Consider the following 21,540-nt stretch of genomic DNA (forward strand, 5'->3'; position numbering starts at 1 on the left):
AAGACAAGCAGCACTACAGTTGTCACCAGCAGCTCCTGCTCCATATCCAATCTACTCCATAGTCCATATCTAATAACCCCGCTCCCCGTACCTCATCAAAACCTCCCCCCCCCCTTCCCTGCACCACGCGACAAATCAATCTAGCTCCAGTGACGTCACAATCACACGGCGTCTCTCCAGTGACGTCACCGACACGGCAGCTCGGCGGTGAACATCGACCGGTCAGGTGGCGACTCAGAGGTCGACTTTGAAACCAACAGCGACCGATGCGGCATCAACCGAACCGATCAAATCGGCAGCGATATTAAGGGGTGCCTTATACGGCCTTGCAGGGTGTGTCTATTGGAACTAGCTTGGGATGGGGGAGACCAATGAGCAATGAACAATGAGCATGCATGAGTCCCCAAACTTACCTACAATACCTAAATGCTAATAAAAATCGCAGAACAGGCAGATTTTTTCCAAGCCGGTAAATTGGCAAAAAAAAATGAAGAAAACACATAAGTGAGGAAGACCATCAGTATACCTATATACAATTTTAAATTACAAGCGTCCATTTCTCCATTAGAGTTAGGTATTATCATAGACCTCGGTATACAGAGGTCTATGGTATTATTGAGAGTCACCGAACTCATTCATTTGGGGGATGGATGAGGATGTCAATTGGTTCAGTGACTCAAATTTAGCAGCCCTTTCTCGGTCGTGCTTGATGGATCCACCGCACCGATGCTGCGCGTTCAGGGGCGATCCAGAAACCCAAATAACGTGGCGGTTACTGCTCACTTACTACCACTGTTATGTCGTAGAGCTCCGTTTACCGAGATTTATGGTAGCCCATTCCAACCACTGGCGGATCCAAAAAGGCGGTCTTGAACGCGGCGCGGGGGGGGGGGGCATACCCCAAAAATCTACAAATTTCATAAACTCATCGGATTGCGATTTCTTAAGCACTGCTGTGCAGTTTAAACAAACGTTTCCAGATAAAAGTTGTTTAATTTTCGTTTTAGTCTCGAAAAACCACAACTTTTTGTGGAGTACGGGCGCTGTGGGATGAGGGGGGAGGGCATTTACCCCAAATGCCCCCTGGATCCGCCAGTGCTTCTAACGACTGCAGCTAATGATTTATTAATGATCGCGTCATAAGTAGGTATTTACCTACATGTAACATCACAGGCCTGCTTCACTAGCAACTTGCAATTACAAGTGTTTGAATTATTTATGTAGTTATGCAAATGCAAACCACTGGTCTTTGTCTTTGTGGTTTTCCTAGGACCTGCAGGGCAGACGCAGCCATGGCCCGGCCGGGAGCGGTACTGCTGCTGCTCCTGGTGACGTCAGCAGCCGCGGTCCGGTACCTCTCGCCGGACCCGGTGTCCCTCCCCGGCCCGGCTGTGCAGACCGTCTCAGCCACCTCAGAGATCAGCTGCGGGCTCCGCTGTGAGGCGCACACCCCTCAGCAGTGTAGCGGCTTCATCTACCGACCAGAGGACGGCACTTGCCGGCTGTTCTCTGGCGACTGCCGCGGTCCGGCCGTCAACAGCTCTCAACAGACCACCGAACGCTACATGGCCCGAGTCGTCGCTCCTGGTGAGTTTATCCAAACAATATTAGTGAACAGGATTCGGGATTGGAGTGAAGTTTCACTGCATTTCATTCATATACATAATTCATTCATTCAATTTCATTCAATACTTACAACTACAATACAAAATAATGTAATCAAAACGTGGAAGAGTATTTTTCTAATTAGTATCCTAGTAACACTGGCGGATCCAGAAAGGCTGTCTTGGAGGCAGCGGGAGGCATACGCCAAAAACGATTTTGCAATTTCCAAAAACTCCTCGGATTTCGATTTCTTACGCACTGCTGAGCAGTTTAAAACCAGTAAAACGCCTTTTGGGCGAAGAACGAGCGAGCGAGATAGTGAGCCCTGCACGTGCGGAAGGGCGAGAGGGTACTTCCAACGGGCTTGTGCAAAGCACCCTTCTAACCGGTCGCTAGCGGTGTGCCAAATTTGAACCCAATCGGCCCAGCCGTTCCTGAGATCTGGAAGCGGCATTCTGCACGTGCGCACGTGCAAACGGGGTCCAAAATGACTTGTGCACGGCACCCTACTAACTGGTCTCCAACTGTGTACCAAATTTGAGCGCAATCGGCCCAGCCGTTCTCGAGATCTGGAAACGCCCCCTGCACGTGCGCACGTGCAGTAGCACCTTAACCGCAACACATGGGAATGCATTGCCTGGTGGGTGCCTACCTGTTAGCCAAGTTTCAGCGAAATCGCCCCAGTAATTTCCGAGTTATTAAAATGGGAACAAATTTGACACCTCTTATTGTTGTATTTTGCACGTGCACTGGGGGTGACCCACATGCATCGAGAGTATCCTATTTTTGGTAGAAGGGATGCTGCTACCCTATAAAAATTACCGCAAGTCAATCACCCAAGCGGCTGCTGAGATATGAGCCTCTCAAAATCACTACTTTTGCAAAACAGCTTGAACACCCTTGACTTTTCACGTGGCACGTGCCACGACGGTCACTGAGATGTATCAAAAGTAGTCAATTACGGGGTAGAAGGGATGGGGCTACCCAGCAAAAAAGACCGCAGGCCAATCGGTCCAGCGGTTGCTGAGATATAAGCCTCTCAAAAGCGTTACAGGCCGGGCCGGGCCGGGCCGGGCCGGGCCGCTCATACTGAGATTTTTCCGTTATATTGAAAGGACTCGCTTCGCTCGCTGCGCTCGCTCGCTCGTAACAAACCTTTCCCGATAAGTTTTATTTTCTTCTAAGTCTCGAAAAAAAACGCAAAATTTCATCGATTTCGGGCGCCGCGGAGGAAGCTATTTGCCCCAACTGCCCCCCCCCCCCCCTGGATCTACCAGTGCTTAATATAGCAACGATTATGACTCTTGGGATTCGTATTGGGGATTGTTGGGGATTGTTAATAAATCAATCAGCTATTCTCATCATTGCTATTGCCACTTCAAGTGAGCCTGCATGCTGTCAACTGCAAATCAGCAAACACAAAAACTAATGGTTTTAAACTAAGAACTAAGAACTAAGAACTGTTTATCCTTTAATTTCCACATCCGACTCCAATCTGTTGATAGAGCTCAAATATCATGCAAGGATAACAAAAGATCCTTTTTTGAAATCTGAACATGTTCCCAAGCATTGAGAAAGAGGTAACATTTTCAGAGAAATGAGGCGCGAGTTTGACTAAAAAAAAGCTCCTGCGCCTCATTACACAGCGACTCATTACACTGCAGTTGATTTGGCTCATGTGCTCTCAGGTTCTGCTACCGACCGATGCGCCTGCCCGGCCGGCTTCAGCCGCTGTGCCGGCCGCTGTCTGCAGCGACTGAACACGAAAGTCAACTACACGACAGCGGAGAGCCAGTGCGCCGCGCTGGGCGCCCACGTGGCCGTGCCCCGCTCCGACGCCGAGAATCAGTGCGCCGTGGACACGGCGGTGGCCACGGTGGTCTGGCTGGGGGTCCTCCTGGTGCCGGGGGTGGACGGCCAGTACACAGGGGTGTACACAGGAGCGGACGGCTGCGGACCAGTACCCATCTCCCACCGCTGGGGCAGAGAGCAGCCCGACATAGGTACAGAGGATCGCATAATTCTCAGCGCACCGGGGTCCGGTCATTGGATCGACTGGCATGATAACCCAGCCAGCGCCCTGTGGCTGCCGCTGTGTCAGCTGGCGCTCGATTATCAGCCCGACTGTCCGTGAGGACATCAGCCCACTCCAGAGGTCCGTAAGAACGCGTAACAACCGATCCAGCTGTACGGGGGCACATCACTTACCACCCAAACTGTCCGCAACGGCATCAGTTGTCCGCATCAACTGTCAACCCAACTGTCCGCGAGGCAGTCACTTAACGGACCGTGAGCACGTCAACTACCGACACAAATCTGTCGAACACTTCAACTGGTAGAACAGCTATTCATGAACACATTTCACATTACTTAACCCAACTTTATGTGAGCACAATTACGTAAGAGTATCAATTACCGATCGTATAATGGTGAATGGTACCGCCCTGGCCTGGCCTGGCGGGCCGCAGGAGTATGAGACTGGCAGAGTGCTGACCTGGGAATATGTGTTTGCACTAATCACCATATATCAGGCTCCAGCTCTCCTGATGAATCTCCTGCAACAAACTCGGCTTAGCTGGAGGGCATCGGGAGGGATGGTAAGACATGCGTGAATTAGACCAGACCTGATTCACCCCACTAATGTCCCCTTGTGTGAGCGTGTGTGTTTCTTCTTAACAATGCACGATTGAACCCTGGATTAGCAGACAGTTTAGACTGGATTTGGTATAAACTAATATGGCTCTCTGTATCCACTAATCAAATTACAGAATAGCATACGTAGTCAATTCGGCTTCTTTTACGTTTCTTTCCTCTTCTTGGAGTGCCGCAACTTTTCCTTTTTATTTTGATATTTAAGGCAAGGGTTCTGTGCGTCGCTTGGACTGCAAGGGTGGGGTGGGGCACGCCTGATCATGTGTAACGGACTATAAAAAGTAAAAAATAGTCGATGTTTCCGAGGCTCGGTCTGGTCAACAGTCGTTGCTCCCGTCTTACGCCGCCTTTTTCCACCCGTCTTTTCTGAATTAGCAGCTGCATGAATTCCTATGCACAAGCCCACTGACTGAACAGGTCCTAAACCTACCCAATACTTACTCTGCTATCCTGGTAGGACAAGATGTGAGACATCTGAGGGAGTAGCCAGCACCTGCTCGAGGGATCTGCACGCTGCATTATTTCTTATTGGCGTTGAGCGAATTCCAGAAACGAATGAAGATACCTATATTAGATAAGATCATTTGGCCAGCGCGCAAGGCTAGTTCCCTTTTCGCTTTAATATGTCGATCACGTGTCAAGGATTATGTGTGGCGCATGTGACGAGATCACACTATTTGGCTTGTAATAAACAGCTTATGATTTTGTATCGTTTACTTGAAGGGTCGGCACTACGCGTTGCGTGATATATCTACAGGGTGTCGAAAATTCAGAAGACAAGAATTTCATAAGATTGATGCTGAATCGTTACTGCTGCAGGTGGCTATGCAAACTGAAACCTGCACACATGGTACACGTGTTTTACAATGAAACTTTATAAATTCGTTCGGCCCATCCCTCCTTTATCTTTATTGGTGGCAACTGCGTGTCGCTGACCGAGTTATACCTAAGCCTGCCGCAGGCCGATTTTTGTCCAATCGCCGGTTTCGTCGTTTCCAACCCTCGCCCGCACATGGAGGGGGGTGGTTGCCACCCCCCCCAGGCAGTCTTTCTGCTCTGCACTCAAGATTTTTAGAGCTAGAAGGCTGATTTTTCGTATAGCTGCTCGTCTATCCTTTCTTGATGTCCACTGAAAATTTCAAGTTTCTGTGATTTTTGGTTTCGGAGATATGACCTTGTTTTTCAGGTCATGTCATGACCCAAATAGCCAATTCTCAACATCTTGCGTTTGCCATGGGCCTTGTGAGCTTTTGACACCCTGATTTCGGCCTTTTTTGCCAGTCTTACCTCCCACCTATCATGGAACATGTTGTTCGACGATGTACAGGGGTTAAGGTCAGGGTCAAGGTCAACCTAGGTCATCTAAGATAATTGCGTTTTAGGCAAGCTGAATTTACTTTTTGTGAAGTTTTTTGACTGCATTTTTGGTAAAAGCTTCTCAGATCATGATTTCATGTGATATGGACCCAAAAACAATCGGTGCACACATCAGTATACACACAGACACACACAGACATACAAACACATATAATTGACCTTGACCTAACTTGACCTGAAATGACCTCAGCAGCAAAATTCTGGTCGGATAGTGTGACAAAGAGGTTCTAGCTGGCTTGGCACCAGAAAACAGCATCGTCATCGGTATTTGATAAGCAGCGCACTTGAAATCCAACGGTGACCCAAAACAGCAACATTTTTTAGTTTGACCTGACCTGGAAGGTCAATGACTGACCTGAGAAGGTAAAACTGGGTATCATTGGATTCGTCTCTTCCCAAAGAATCTTTTTGGTCTTTACTGCTAAGCTCTATCTCCAACAGGAACGAAATGGCGCGGGGGGTGGCAACCACCCCCCCCCCCCCATGTGCGTTCTAGGATGGGAAAATGGCATGTGCGGGCGAGGGTTAATAACCCTAATGGTGTACAGACAGATTTGAAAGTATCGCGCATCGTTGCGATGAATCCATCAAGCCCGACCGAGGAAGGGCTGCTAATTTGGAGAATCACCGAACCAATTGACATTCTCATCCATCCCCCAGGTCAATTGGTTCAGTGACTCAAATTTAGCAGCCCTTCCTCAGTCGGGCTTGATGGATCCATCGCACCGATGCGTGGTACTTTCGAGACTGATTGTACGTGAGCATGCGCCAAGGGCGCACCCCTAGCCGCATCATGTCCAAAATTTAATACGAGCTACGTGTTCAGTGTTCACATGACCAAATACGAGCTACGTGTTCACATGACCAACACATCCTGAAAATTTCACCTCCGTAGGTCAACTAACGCCACCGCAATAGGCGCTATAAGGGCGCTACGCCGCGCACGGCGGCTTGGGCGGATTATTTAGGACTTAAATTATAGGTAGGTAGATATCATATCTGGAAATATCTGGCGCATGTTTCGAAAAAAGCTTACAACTTTGAGAACTAGGCCACTCACAACACTTTGAGGAAAACTGACAACTATGCTGACACACCGTCATTTGACAAGCCGAGCTGACGGAGCCGGGACAGCCGAATCCCAACCCCACCTCGGCGCCGGAGTCGATTTGACTGGTTACAGCCGGAGGGGGCCGGTCGGACCAATGTCGGGCGACTGATGCACGGAGGGGGCCGGTCGGACCAATGTCGGGCGACTGATGCACGGAGGGGGCCGGTCGGACCAATGTCGGGCAACTGATGCACGGAGGGGGCCGGTCGGACCAATGTCGGGCGACTGATGCACGGAGGGGGCCGGTCGGACCAATGTCGGGCGACTGATGCACGGAGGGGGCCGGTCGGACCAATGTCGGGCGACTGATGCACGGAGGGGGCCGGTCGGACCAATGTCGGGCGACTGATGCACGGAGGGGGCCAGTCGGACCAATGTCGGGCGACTGATGCACGGAGGGGGCCAGTCGGACCAATGTCGGGCGACTGATGCACGGAGGGGGCCGGTCGGACCAATGTCGGGCGACTGATGCACGGAGGGGGCCGGTCGGACCAATGTCCGGCGACTGATGCACGGAGGGGGCCAGTCGGACCAATGTCGGGCGACTGATGCACGGAGGGGGCCGGTCGGACCAATGTCGGGCGACTGATGCACGGAGGGGGCCAGTCGGACCAATGTCGGGCGACTGATGCACGGAGGGGGCCGGTCGGACCAATGTCGGGCGACTGATGCACGGAGGGGGCCGGTCGGACCAATGTCGGGCGACTGATGCACGGAGGGGGCCGGTCGGACCAATGTCGGGCGACTGATGCACGGAGGGGGCCGGTCGGACCAATGTCGGGCGACTGATGCACGGAGGGGGCCGGTCGGACCAATGTCGGGCGACTGATGCACGGAGGGGGCCGGTCGGACCAATGTCGGGCGACTGATGCACGGAGGGGGCCGGTCGGACCAATGTCGGGCGACTGATGCACGGAGGGGGCCGGTCGGACCAATGTCGGGCGACTGATGCACGGAGGGGGCCGGTCGGACCAATGTCGGGCGACTGATGCACGGAGGGGGCCGGTCGGACCAATGTCGGGCGACTGATGCACGGAGGGGGCCGGTCGGACCAATGTCGGGCGACTGATGCACGGAGGGGGCCGGTCGGACCAATGTCGGGCGACTGATGCACGGAGGGGGCCGGTCGGACCAATGTCGGGCGACTGATGCACATCACCGGCTGACGTGTGGGAGGTGCCGCCCCGTCAGCACTCACGTCACCGCCGCGCCGGGGGGCAGACGTAATGACTGACGTGATGTTCCTTGAGCTGATACGTAGATGACGTGCAGTGATTTGGATTGAGGGACGGGTGACGTCATATGTCAAGCTATCAGGAAGGGAGTGATGATATGGGGGGAGGGGGTCAGTGACGACCAATGTTGGAAATATGGCCCTTTGCTGGTTCCAGTCGGGTCCAAACAATTATGTTCTCCTTTACAAATTTATACTCTGGCACCTGAAATCTCTTAAATTTCTAGCCAGCGTGATGGAAAACAGCTATTATTACGCCTAAAACATGCTGCCAGTTATAGCATTGAGAGAGCATATTTTATCAACTGTCACATTTGGTAGGCCAAACATGTGATTTTCCTGTTGAGTGTTCTAAAAGCTTGCCGGTTCTCAGGACAGATTTTATTCTCCGGGACAAGGACCAAAATTCACAATTCCAACATTGGTGACGACTCGGAGAAAAGTAGACGTAGAGTTGATCATCCAGGTTAGACAAAACGACATTGGGTAATGCATTTTTCAGTGCTTTCCAGTAGATAGAGAGCAAACGACCTAAGCGTTGAATGGAAATACAGATTACGCAAAAAGATAGCGAATCAAATAAAAATATATCGCTCTTGCCCTACACTATCAACAATAGTAGGTATAGGGAAGGGACACCACATCACATGAAGAAAATTCAGTTTCCCATGAAGACGGTTTTGTCACGAAACTGCTCCCCTACCTTGGGCTGAGTGCGGGAAACAAACGGCTGGAAAAGAGCTCAGTAACTGGCCCGTCCCTGTCAGCCATACGTCAGCCGTCTCACAGAGGGGAGAGGGGAGAGAGGGGGCAGGATCTGCTCTCGGACGACCCTCCCATCCCAGCCTACCGTCCGCCAGGAGGGGGTCCGCTCCCACACAAAACAGATACATATTATTTTATACATATTATTTGGTGACTTCTCAGGACAAGTGAGTTATTAACACATATTTTTACATGATTCGTATCTTACTCACGAGCCATCAAGCCATGGCGGATAGGAAAAAACAGATGTTGATCTCGCTTCCTCAGTTAGGAACATGGCCAAATCTGTAGTTTTTTATATTGTGATTTATGACTAGCTATAGTTCATTTTAGGGTAATGTGGAAAATAAGAACGCTTGTGGTAAATGTGATTGCTGCTCACTGTGCAGTCTTCAGAAACACAATTCAGTAATTCAAGTTCTTTTTGACCTTGCTTTTTTGATGAATGAGTTAATGCTTTTTGTAGGCAATACCTCTTTGATTACAGGTGATATTTTAACAGCTGTAAACTGGAATTGAGTTTCAAAATCGTGGTATTTGTGGGGCCAACTCAGCCAAAATCAGGCTACTGGAGTTTTGGTTGGACAATGGGTGGCTGCTGGGTGAGGCGGTTACTGATATTGCCAAAATGTTGCATCTCATGTAGGGGTAAGCCAGAATCAAGAATGCAGGTTTTTTAGTATGCCGGTAATTTGGCGGTGTTTTTGCTTGGGGCGTGGTAGCATGCCGGTATCCCAGAAAATTTTTGTGGGGCGGGGTGGTGCCGGTAGCAGCCCATTGGGAAAACTTTGCAACTCTACTCGGTATACAGAGGTCTATGGTATTATTGAGAGTCACCGAACTCATTCACTTGGGGGATGGATGAGGATGTCAATTGGTTCAGTGACTCAAATTTAGCAGCCCTTCCTCGGTCGTGCTTGATGGATCCACCGCACCGATGCTGCGCGTTCATGGACGATCCACAAACCTAAATACCGTGGCGGTTACTGCTCACCTACCACTGTTATGTCGTAGAGCTCCGTTTACCGAGATTTATGGTAACCCATTCCAACCACTGGCGGATCCATCAAAAAGGCGGCCTTGGATACGGCGCGGGGGGGGCATACCCCAAAAATCTACAAATTTCATAAACTCATCGGATTGCGATTTCTTAAGCACTGCTGTGCAGTTTAAACAAACGTTTCCAGATAAAAGTTGTTTAATTTTCGTTTTACTCTCGAAAAACCACAACTTTTCGTGGAGTACGGGCGCTGTGGGATGAGAGGGGAGGGCATTTACCCCAAATGCCCCCTGGATCCGCCAGTGCTTCTAACGACTGCAGCTAATGATTTATTAATGATCGCGGCACAGGTAGGTATGTATATACCTACATTGTAACATCACAGGCCTGCTTCACTAGCAACTTGTAATTACAAGTGTTTGAATTATTTATGTGCAATTGCAAACCACTGGTCTTTGTCTTTGTGGTTTTCCTAGGACCTGCAGGGCAGACGCAGCCATGGCCCGGCCGGGAGCGGTACTGCTGCTGCTTCTGGTGACTTCAGCGTCCGCGGTCCGGTACCGCTGGCTGGACCCGGTGTCCCTGCACGGTCCGGCTGTGCAGACCGTCTCAGCAGTCTCAGCAGTCGACTGCGGTCGCCGCTGTGAGGCACAGACCCCTCAGGAACGAAGCGGCTTCATCTACCGACCAGAGGACGGCACTTGCCGGCTATTCTCTGGCGACTGCCGCGGTCCGGCCGTCAACAGCTCTCAACAGACCACCGAACGCTACATGGCCAGAGTCGTCGCTCCTGGTGAGTTTATCCAAACAATATTAGTGAACAGGATTCGGGATTGGAGTGAAGTTTCACTGCATTTCATTCATATACATAATTCATTCATTCAATTTCATTCAATACTTACAACTACAATACAAAATAATGTAATCAAAACGTGGAAGAGTATTTTTCTAATTAGTATCCTAGTAACACTGGCGGATCCAGAAAGGCGGTCTTGGAGGCAGCGGGAGGCATACGCCAAAAACGATTTTGCAATTTCCAAAAACTCCTCGGATTTCGATTTCTTACGCACTGCTGAGCATTTTAAAACAAACCTTTCCCGATAAGTTTTATTTTCTTCTAAGTCTCGAAAAAACGCAAAATTTTATCGATTTCGGGCGCCGCGGAGGAAGCTATTTGCCCCAACTGCCCCCCCCCCCCTGGATCTACCAGTGCTTATATAGCAACGATTATGACTCTTGGGATTCGTATTGGGGATTGTTGAGGATTGTTAATAAATCAATCAGCTATTCTCATCATTGCTATTGCCACTTCAAGTGAGCCTGCATGCTGTCAACTGCAAATCAGCAAACACAAAAACTAATTGTTTTAAACTAAGAACTAAGAACTAAGAACTGTTTATGCTTTAATTTCCACATCCGACTCCAATCTGTTGATAGAGCTCAAATATCATGCAAGGATAACAAAAGATCCTTTTTTGAAATCTCAACATGTTCCCAAGCATTGAGAAAGAGGTAACATTTTCAGAGAAATGAGGCGCGAGTTTGACGGAAAAAAAAAATAGCTCCTGCGCCTCATTACACAGCGACTCATTACACTGCAGTTGATTTAGCTCATGTGCTCTCAGGTTCTGCTACCGACCGATGCGCCTGCCCGGCCGGCTTCAGCCGCTGTGCCGGCCGCTGTCTGCAGCGGCTTAACACGAAAGTCAACTACACGACAGCGGAGAGCCAGTGCGCCGCGCTGGGCGCCCACGTGGCCGTGCCCCGCTCCGACGCCGAGAACCAGTGCGCCGTGGACACGGCGGTGGCCACGGTGGTCTGGCTGGGGGTCCTCCTGGTGCCGGGGGTGGACGGCCAGTACACAGGGGTGTACACAGGAGCGGACGGCTGCGGACCAGTACCCATCTCCCACCGCTGGGGCAGAGAGCAGCCCGACATAGGCCCAGAGGATCGCATAATTCTCAGCGCACCGGGGTCCGGTCATTGGATCGACTGGCACGATAACCCAGCCAGCGCCCTGTGGCTGCCGCTGTGTCAGCTGGCGCTCGATTATCATCCCGACTGTCCGTGAGGACATCAGCCCACTCCAGAGGTCCGTAAGAACGCGTAACAACCGATCCAGCTGTACGGGGGCACATCACTTACCACCCAAACTGTCCGCAACGGCATCAGTTGTCCGCATCAACTGTCAACCCAACTGTCCGCGAGGCAGTCACTTAACGGACCGTGAGCACGTCAACTACCGACACAAATCTGTCGAACACTTCAACTGGTAGAACAGCTATTCATGAACACATTTCACATTACTTAACCCAACTTTATGTGAGCACAATTACGTAAGAGTATCAATTACCGATCGTATAATGGTGAATGGTACCGCCCTGGCCTGGCCTGGCGGGCCGCAGGAGTATGAGACTGGCAGAGTGCTGACCTGGGAATATGTGTTTGCACTAATCACCATATATCAGGCTCCAGCTCTCCTGATGAATCTCCTGCAACAAACTCGGCTTAGCTGGAGGGCATCGGGAGGGATGGTAAGACATGCGTGAATTAGACCAGACCTGATTCACCCCACTAATGTCCCCTTGTGTGAGCGTGTGTGTTTCTTCTTAACAATGCACGATTGAACCCTGGATTAGCAGACAGTTTAGACTGGATTTGGTATAAACTAATATGGCTCTCTGTATCCACTAATCAAATTACAGAATAGCATACGTAGTCAATTCGGCTTCTTTTACGTTTCTTTCCTCTTCTTGGAGTGCCGCAACTTTTCCTTTTTATTTTGATATTTAAGGCAAGGGTTCTGTGCGTCGCTTGGACTGCAAGGGTGGGGTGGGGCACGCCTGATCATGTGTAACGGACTATAAAAAGTAAAAGATAGTCGATGTTTCCGAGGCTCGGTCTGGTCAACAGTCGTTGCTCCCGTCTTACGCCGCCTTTTTCCACCCGTCTTTTCTGAATTAGCAGCTGCATGAATTCCTATGCACAAGCCCACTGACTGAACAGGTCCTAAACCTACCCAATACTTACTCTGCTATCCTGGTAGGACAAGATGTGAGACATCTGAGGGAGTAGCCAGCACCTGCTCGAGGGATCTGCACGCTGCATTATTTCTTATTGGCGTTGAGCGAATTCCAGAAACGAATGAAGATACCTATATTAGATAAGATCATTTGGCCAGCGCGCAAGGCTAGTTCCCTTTTCGCTTTAATATGTCGATCACGTGTCAAGGATTATGTGTGGCGCATGTGACGAGATCACACTATTTGGCTTGTAATAAACAGCTTATGATTTTGTATCGTTTACTTGAAGGGTCGGCACTACGCGTTGCGTGATATATCTACAGGGTGTCGAAAATTCAGAAGACAAGAATTTCATAAGATTGATGCTGAATCGTTACTGCTGCAGGTGGCTATGCAAACTGAAACCTGCACACATGGTACACGTGTTTTACAATGAAACTTTATAAATTCGTTCGGCCCATCCCTCCTTTATCTTTATTGGTGTCAACTGCGTGTCGCTGACCGAGTTATACCTAAGCCTGCCGCAGGCCGATTTTTGTCCAATCGCCGGTTTCGTCGTTTCCAACCCTCGCCCGCACATGGAGGGGGGTGGTTGCCACCCCCCCCCCCCAGGCAGTCTTTCTGCTCTGCACTCAAGATTTTTAGAGCTAGAAGGCTGATTTTTCGTATAGCTGCTCGTCTATCCTTTCTTGATGTCCACTGAAAATTTCAAGTTTCTGTGATTTTTGGTTTCGGAGATATGACCTTGTTTTTCAGGTCATGTAATGACCCAAATAGCCAATTCTCAACATCTTGCGTTTGCCATGGGCCTTGTGAGCTTTTGACACCCTGATTTCGGCCTTTTTTGCCAGTCTTACCTCCCACCTATCATGGAACATGTTGTTCGACGATGTACAGGGGTTAAGGTCAGGGTCAAGGTCAACCTAGGTCATCTAAGATAATTGCGTTTTAGGCAAGCTGAATTTACTTTTTGTGAAGTTTTTTGACTGCATTTTTGGTAAAAGCTTCTCAGATCATGATTTCATGTGATATGGACCCAAAAACAATCGGTGCACACATCAGTATACACACAGACACACACAGACATACAAACACATATAATTGACCTTGACCTAACTTGACCTGAAATGACCTCAGCAGCAAAATTCTGGTCGGATAGTGTGACAAAGAGGTTCTAGCTGGCTTGGCACCAGAAAACAGCATCGTCATCGGTATTTGATAAGCAGCGCACTTGAAATCCAACGGTGACCCAAAACAGCAACATTTTTTAGTTTGACCTGACCTGGAAGGTCAATGACTGACCTGAGAAGGTAAAACTGGGTATCATTGGATTCGTCTCTTCCCAAAGAATCTTTTTGGTCTTTACTGCTAAGCTCTATCTCCAACAGGAACGAAATGGCGCGGGGGGTGGCAACCACCCCCCCCCCCCCATGTGCGTTCTAGGATGGGAAAATGGCATGTGCGGGCGAGGGTTAATAACCCTAATGGTGTACAGACAGATTTGAAAGTATCGCGCATCGTTGCGATGAATCCATCAAGCCCGACCGAGGAAGGGCTGCTAATTTGGAGAATCACCGAACCAATTGACATTCTCATCCATCCCCCAGGTCAATTGGTTCAGTGACTCAAATTTAGCAGCCCTTCCTCAGTCGGGCTTGATGGATCCATCGCACCGATGCGTGGTACTTTCGAGACTGATTGTACGTGAGCATGCGCCAAGGGCGCACCCCTAGCCGCATCATGTCCAAAATTTAATACGAGCTACGTGTTCAGTGTTCACATGACCAAATACGAGCTACGTGTTCACATGACCAACACATCCTGAAAATTTCACCTCCGTAGGTCAACTAACGCCACCGCAATAGGCGCTATAAGGGCGCTACGCCGCGCACGGCGGCTTGGGCGGATTATTTAGGACTTAAATTATAGGTAGGTAGATATCATATCTGGAAATATCTGGCGCATGTTTCGAAAAAAGCTTACAACTTTGAGAACTAGGCCACTCACAACACTTTGAGGAAAACTGACAACTATGCTGACACACCGTCATTTGACAAGCCGAGCTGACGGAGCCGGGACAGCCGAATCCCAACCCCACCTCGGCGCCGGAGTCGATTTGACTGGTTACAGCCGGAGGGGGCCGGTCGGACCAATGTCGGGCGACTGATGCACGGAGGGGGCCGGTCGGACCAATGTCGGGCGACTGATGCACGGAGGGGGCCGGTCGGACCAATGTCGGGCGACTGATGCACGGAGGGGGCCGGTCGGACCAATGTCGGGCAACTGATGCACGGAGGGGGCCGGTCGGACCAATGTCGGGCGACTGATGCACGGAGGGGGCCGGTCGGACCAATGTCGGGCGACTGATGCACGGAGGGGGCCGGTCGGACCAATGTCGGGCGACTGATGCACGGAGGGGGCCGGTCGGACCAATGTCGGGCGACTGATGCACGGAGGGGGCCAGTCGGACCAATGTCGGGCGACTGATGCACGGAGGGGGCCAGTCGGACCAATGTCGGGCGACTGATGCACGGAGGGGGCCGGTCGGACCAATGTCGGGCGACTGATGCACGGAGGGGGCCGGTCGGACCAATGTCGGGCGACTGATGCACGGAGGGGGCCAGTCGGACCAATGTCGGGCGACTGATGCACGGAGGGGGCCGGTCGGACCAATGTCGGGCGACTGATGCACGGAGGGGGCCAGTCGGACCAATGTCGGGCGACTGATGCACGGAGGGGGCCGGTCGGACCAATGTCGGGCGACTGATGCACGGAGGGGGCCGGTCGGACCAATGTCGGGCGACTGATGCACGGAGGGGGCCGGTCGGACCAATGTCGGGCGACTGATGCACGGAGGGGGCCGGTCGGACCAATGTCGGGCGACTGATGCACGGAGGGGGCCGGTCGGACCAATGTCGGGCGACTGATGCACGGAGGGGGCCGGTCGGACCAATGTCGGGCGACTGATGCACGGAGGGGGCCGGTCGGACCAATGTCGGGCGACTGATGCACGGAGGGGGCCGGTCGGACCAATGTCGGGCGACTGATGCACGGAGGGGGCCGGTCGGACCAATGTCGGGCGACTGATGCACGGAGGGGGCCGGTCGGACCAATGTCGGGCGACTGATGCACGGAGGGGGCCGGTCGGACCAATGTCGGGCGACTGATGCACGGAGGGGGCCGGTCGGACCAATGTCGGGCGACTGATGCACGGAGGGGCCGGTCGGACCAATGTCGGGCGACTGATGCACGGAGGGGGCCGGTCGGACCAATGTCGGGCGACTGATGCACATCACCGGCTGACGTGTGGGAGGTGCCGCCCCGTCAGCACTCACGTCACCGCCGCGCCGGGGGGCAGACGTAATGACTGACGTGATGTTCCTTGAGCTGATACGTAGATGACGTGCAGTGATTTGGATTGAGGGACGGGTGACGTCATATGTCAAGCTATCAGGAAGGGAGTGATGATATGGGGGGAGGGGGTCAGTGACGACCAATGTTGGAAATATGGCCCTTTGCTGGTTCCAGTCGGGTCCAAACGATTATGTTCTCCTTTACAAATTTATACTCTGGCACCTGAAATCTCTTAAATTTCTAGCCAGCGTGATGGAAAACAGCTATTATTACGCCTAAAACATGCTGCCAGTTATAGCATTGAGAGAGCATATTTTATCAACTGTCACATTTGGTAGGCCAAACATGTGATTTTCCTGTTGAGTGTTCTAAAAGCTTGCCGGTTCTCAGGACAGATTTTATTCTCCGGGACAAGGACCAAAATTCACAATTCCAACATTGGTGACGACTCGGAGAAAAGTAGACGTAGAGTTGATCATCCAGGTTAGACAAAACGACATTGGGTAATGCATTTTTCAGTGCTTTCCAGTAGATAGAGAGCAAACGACCTAAGCGTTGAATGGAAATACAGATTACGCAAAAAGATAGCGAATCAAATAAAAATATATCGCTCTTGCCCTACACTATCAACAATAGTAGGTATAGGGAAGGGACACCACATCACATGAAGAAAATTCAGTTTCCCATGAAGACGGTTTTGTCACGAAACTGCTCCCCTACCTTGGGCTGAGTGCGGGAAACAAACGGCTGGAAAAGAGCTCAGTAACTGGCCCGTCCCTGTCAGCCATACGTCAGCCGTCTCACAGAGGGGAGAGGGGAGAGAGGGGGCAGGATCTGCTCTCGGACGACCCTCCCATCCCAGCCTACCGTCCGCCAGGAGGGGGTCCGCTCCCACACAAAACAGATACATATTATTTTATACATATTATTTGGTGACTTCTCAGGACAAGTGAGTTATTAACACATATTTTTACATGATTCGTATCTTACTCACGAGCCATCAAGCCATGGCGGATAGGAAAAAACAGATGTTGATCTCGCTTCCTCAGTTAGGAACATGGCCAAATCTGTAGTTTTTTATATTGTGATTTATGACTAGCTATAGTTCATTTTAGGGTAATGTGGAAAATAAGAACGCTTGTGGTAAATGTGATTGCTGCTCACTGTGCAGTCTTCAGAAACACAATTCAGTAATTCAAGTTCTTTTTGACCTTGCTTTTTTGATGAATGAGTTAATGCTTTTTGTAGGCAATACCTCTTTGATTACAGGTGATATTTTAACAGCTGTAAACTGGAATTGAGTTTCAAAATCGTGGTATTTGTGGGGCCAACTCAGCCAAAATCAGGCTACTGGAGTTTTGGTTGGACAATGGGTGGCTGCTGGGTGAGGCGGTTACTGATATTGCCAAAATGTTGCATCTCATGTAGGGGTAAGCCAGAATCAAGAATGCAGGTTTTTTAGTATGCCGGTAATTTGGCGGTGTTTTTGCTTGGGGCGTGGTAGCATGCCGGTATCCCAGAAAATTTTTGTGGGGCGGGGTGGTGCCGGTAGCAGCCCATTGGGAAAACTTTGCAACTCTACTCGGTATACAGAGGTCTATGGTATTATTGAGAGTCACCGAACTCATTCACTTGGGGGATGGATGAGGATGTCAATTGGTTCAGTGACTCAAATTTAGCAGCCCTTCCTCGGTCGTGCTTGATGGATCCACCGCACCGATGCTGCGCGTTCATGGACGATCCACAAACCTAAATACCGTGGCGGTTACTGCTCACCTACCACTGTTATGTCGTAGAGCTCCGTTTACCGAGATTTATGGTAACCCATTCCAACCACTGGCGGATCCATCAAAAAGGCGGCCTTGGATACGGCGCGGGGGGGGGCATACCCCAAAAATCTACAAATTTCATAAACTCATCGGATTGCGATTTCTTAAGCACTGCTGTGCAGTTTAAACAAACGTTTCCAGATAAAAGTTGTTTAATTTTCGTTTTACTCTCGAAAAACCACAACTTTTCGTGGAGTACGGGCGCTGTGGGATGAGAGGGGAGGGCATTTACCCCAAATGCCCCCTGGATCCGCCAGTGCTTCTAACGACTGCAGCTAATGATTTATTAATGATCGCGGCACAGGTAGGTATGTATATACCTACATTGTAACATCACAGGCCTGCTTCACTAGCAACTTGTAATTACAAGTGTTTGAATTATTTATGTGCAATTGCAAACCACTGGTCTTTGTCTTTGTGGTTTTCCTAGGACCTGCAGGGCAGACGCAGCCATGGCCCGGCCGGGAGCGGTACTGCTGCTGCTTCTGGTGACTTCAGCGTCCGCGGTCCGGTACCGCTGGCTGGACCCGGTGTCCCTGCACGGTCCGGCTGTGCAGACCGTCTCAGCAGTCTCAGCAGTCGACTGCGGTCGCCGCTGTGAGGCACAGACCCCTCAGGAACGAAGCGGCTTCATCTACCGACCAGAGGACGGCACTTGCCGGCTATTCTCTGGCGACTGCCGCGGTCCGGCCGTCAACAGCTCTCAACAGACCACCGAACGCTACATGGCCAGAGTCGTCGCTCCTGGTGAGTTTATCCAAACAATATTAGTGAACAGGATTCGGGATTGGAGTGAAGTTTCACTGCATTTCATTCATATACATAATTCATTCATTCAATTTCATTCAATACTTACAACTACAATACAAAATAATGTAATCAAAACGTGGAAGAGTATTTTTCTAATTAGTATCCTAGTAACACTGGCGGATCCAGAAAGGCGGTCTTGGAGGCAGCGGGAGGCATACGCCAAAAACGATTTTGCAATTTCCAAAAACTCCTCGGATTTCGATTTCTTACGCACTGCTGAGCATTTTAAAACAAACCTTTCCCGATAAGTTTTATTTTCTTCTAAGTCTCGAAAAAACGCAAAATTTTATCGATTTCGGGCGCCGCGGAGGAAGCTATTTGCCCCAACTGCCCCCCCCCCCCCCTGGATCTACCAGTGCTTATATAGCAACGATTATGACTCTTGGGATTCGTATTGGGGATTGTTGGGGATTGTTAATAAATCAATCAGCTATTCTCATCATTGCTATTGCCACTTCAAGTGAGCCTGCATGCTGTCAACTGCAAATCAGCAAACACAAAAACTAATTGTTTTAAACTAAGAACTAAGAACTAAGAACTGTTTATGCTTTAATTTCCACATCCGACTCCAATCTGTTGATAGAGCTCAAATATCATGCAAGGATAACAAAAGATCCTTTTTTGAAATCTCAACATGTTCCCAAGCATTGAGAAAGAGGTAACATTTTCAGAGAAATGAGGCGCGAGTTTGACGAAAAAAAAATAGCTCCTGCGCCTCATTACACAGCGACTCATTACACTGCAGTTGATTTAGCTCATGTGCTCTCAGGTTCTGCTACCGACCGATGCGCCTGCCCGGCCGGCTTCAGCCGCTGTGCCGGCCGCTGTCTGCAGCGGCTTAACACGAAAGTCAACTACACGACAGCGGAGAGCCAGTGCGCCGCGCTGGGCGCCCCACACTGGTCGGAAACGCTCCAGCGAGAGGCCAGCGGCCTTTCCGCAAAAGTTTTTTGCTTGTTATTCCACAACTAGTGGAGCAAACTTCATAAAACTTTGCATACCTTCTCTGTCATATGTAAGCTATCATTTGGATGTCAAGCACTAAATATATGACGTGAATCTGTTAAGTTATGACGTCATAATTGAGTATAATACAGGATCTAGCACCACTTTAAGTCAACAAGGGAAATTGGGAGCTGCCATTCGGGCACCGGGATATTTCATGCACTCCTTGCAAGGTCCAGTGCTTGACTTTAGCATTGTTGACTTTGCGTGACGTCATTTATGACGTCACTAAGGCCATGTAAGTTTTTCGTCAATAACTCCTGATCAGATGGAGCTAGAGAGTCGGGAAAGCCACCATTGGACTCAGGAAGACCTGCCGAATCGAATGATATGCGATATGACCTCCTTCAACCATTTTCGTGACCTGAGGGGCTCCGACCTGACCTTGACCCGAGGTTAACACCTTAACCCTCGCCGGCACAGGGAGTTGATGCAACCCCCCTAAAGTTTTTCGCGAATAACTCGCGTAAAAAGCGGCCGATCGCGACGAAACTTTCAGTACCCTCGCATTGATCAATTTTACACCTACCCTGAAAATTTCATGACCCTGACCCCAATGACCTTTGACCTGTGACCTCTTTTCCGTGACCATGTTTGGCCGAAATCGCGATTCGGCGTATGTCGGCTCGCATTAGCCGCGCGTTTGCAAGCTTTTCGTGGTTTCAAACGTTCAAACATGTGATTTGATGTTGCTCCCATACATTAGGATGGGTGTCAAGGTCACCTGAAGGTCAGGTCAGGTCATTGACCTTTGTTGACCTCGGATGACCTCGGTTCACTTTTTCGAGTTTTACATGTTTCTAGGCTAGTTTTTGGAGCTGAATTCTAATTTAGCAACCATTTGAACATTTACGAAGTAGTTTTGGCGCCTTCGTAACATGTTACGAAGCTGTCAGAGGCGGTTGACACGTATTACGAATACCCGTCACAACCCCTACCGGTTGACCTGACCTGACCTGACCCGACCTGGTCTAAATGCTTAAAGACATCATCTCTGATCAAAACTTATACGATATTCGTGATCAGCACCCCGGAAACCACATAGCAGCCACATTTTACGACTTTCTAACAGGTCCCGATTTTCCCGGTTTTCGGGTCATTGACCTGACCTGGAAGGTCACCCGATGACCTAGGACCTTAAAATTGGGTATCATCGGCTTCCTCTCGTGACGGGCAACACGCTCGTTTTTTTCGCGAGGCTCTAGCTCGATCAGGGGCCAAACGCGAGGGGGGTCGTACCCCGCCTTGTGCCGTCGAAGGACGCAAAATGGCCTGTGCCGGCGAGGGTTAAGTTGACTTCACCCGAACACCAAGTATAGCATTCAACGCGCCTGGGCTAGACAAACACAATTATGCCAAAATCGCGGCAGTGCGATCATTTTTGGCAGAGTAATTAACCTAAAACCGAGCCCGTGCCTTGTGGCACTTACCTGACCTAAGAGGTCACTGGCTGACCTAAGACCTTAAAATCGGGTAGTACCTAATTTTTGCGTCTTATAACTGCACACAAGCTTTTTTTCCGCGAGGCTCTAGCTCAATTAGAGGCGAAACGGCGAAGGAGTTGTACCAACCCTCCCCGGTCAATGTAGAAAACCAATCGGTCCGGCCAGGGTTAAATACCGGAATTGTGATCTAATGTAAAAAGACGGCCCAAGGTAACCCGATGTCAGTGACAGGTGTCCTATATTTGCAGCGTCTAATATTCACGAAGGTTTCAATTTCCACTTTCTTCAGCCGAGTGATGGTTGTCAATAGCAAGGCTCTCTAAATGCAAG

At 50.2% G+C, this 21,540-nt stretch overlaps 3 protein-coding genes across 6 annotated transcripts in view; 2 read left to right on the forward strand and 1 right to left on the reverse strand.

The window, feature by feature from the left end:
• The window catches only part of LOC122369443 (TOX high mobility group box family member 2-like), a 127,172-nt gene that overhangs the window by 95,473 nt on the left and 10,159 nt on the right, over positions 1-21,540 (reverse strand). The window lies entirely within an intron of this gene.
• LOC122369484 (brevican core protein-like) lies at positions 1,239-4,964 on the forward strand. The gene is made up of 2 exons (XM_043344277.1): positions 1,239-1,587; positions 3,294-4,964. The coding sequence occupies exons 1-2, from the start codon at positions 1,293-1,295 to the stop codon at positions 3,737-3,739; spliced, it is 741 nt and encodes a 246-aa protein (XP_043200212.1). The 5' UTR covers positions 1,239-1,292; the 3' UTR covers positions 3,740-4,964.
• LOC122369943 (brevican core protein-like) lies at positions 10,243-13,037 on the forward strand. Its single transcript, XM_043345108.1, has 2 exons — positions 10,243-10,537; positions 11,370-13,037. The coding sequence occupies exons 1-2, from the start codon at positions 10,243-10,245 to the stop codon at positions 11,813-11,815; spliced, it is 741 nt and encodes a 246-aa protein (XP_043201043.1). The 3' UTR covers positions 11,816-13,037.

The sequence above is a fragment of the Amphibalanus amphitrite genome, unplaced genomic scaffold, assembly GCF_019059575.1.
Source record: "Amphibalanus amphitrite isolate SeventyFive unplaced genomic scaffold, NRLGWU_Aamphi_draft 000034F_arrow, whole genome shotgun sequence".
NCBI classification, from domain to species: domain Eukaryota; kingdom Metazoa; phylum Arthropoda; class Thecostraca; order Balanomorpha; family Balanidae; genus Amphibalanus; species Amphibalanus amphitrite.

Excerpts from the sequence above, each read along its gene's own strand:
- LOC122369484 (XM_043344277.1), top strand. The coding sequence starts at position 1,293 with ATGGCCCGGCCGGGAGCGGTACTGCTGCTGCTCCTGGTGACGTCAGCA. Across the intron at positions 1,588-3,293 it reads GGCCCGAGTCGTCGCTCCTG|GTTCTGCTACCGACCGATGC; the intron begins GTGAGTTTATCC and ends ATGTGCTCTCAG.
- LOC122369943 (XM_043345108.1), top strand. The coding sequence starts at position 10,243 with ATGGCCCGGCCGGGAGCGGTACTGCTGCTGCTTCTGGTGACTTCAGCG. Across the intron at positions 10,538-11,369 it reads GGCCAGAGTCGTCGCTCCTG|GTTCTGCTACCGACCGATGC; the intron begins GTGAGTTTATCC and ends ATGTGCTCTCAG.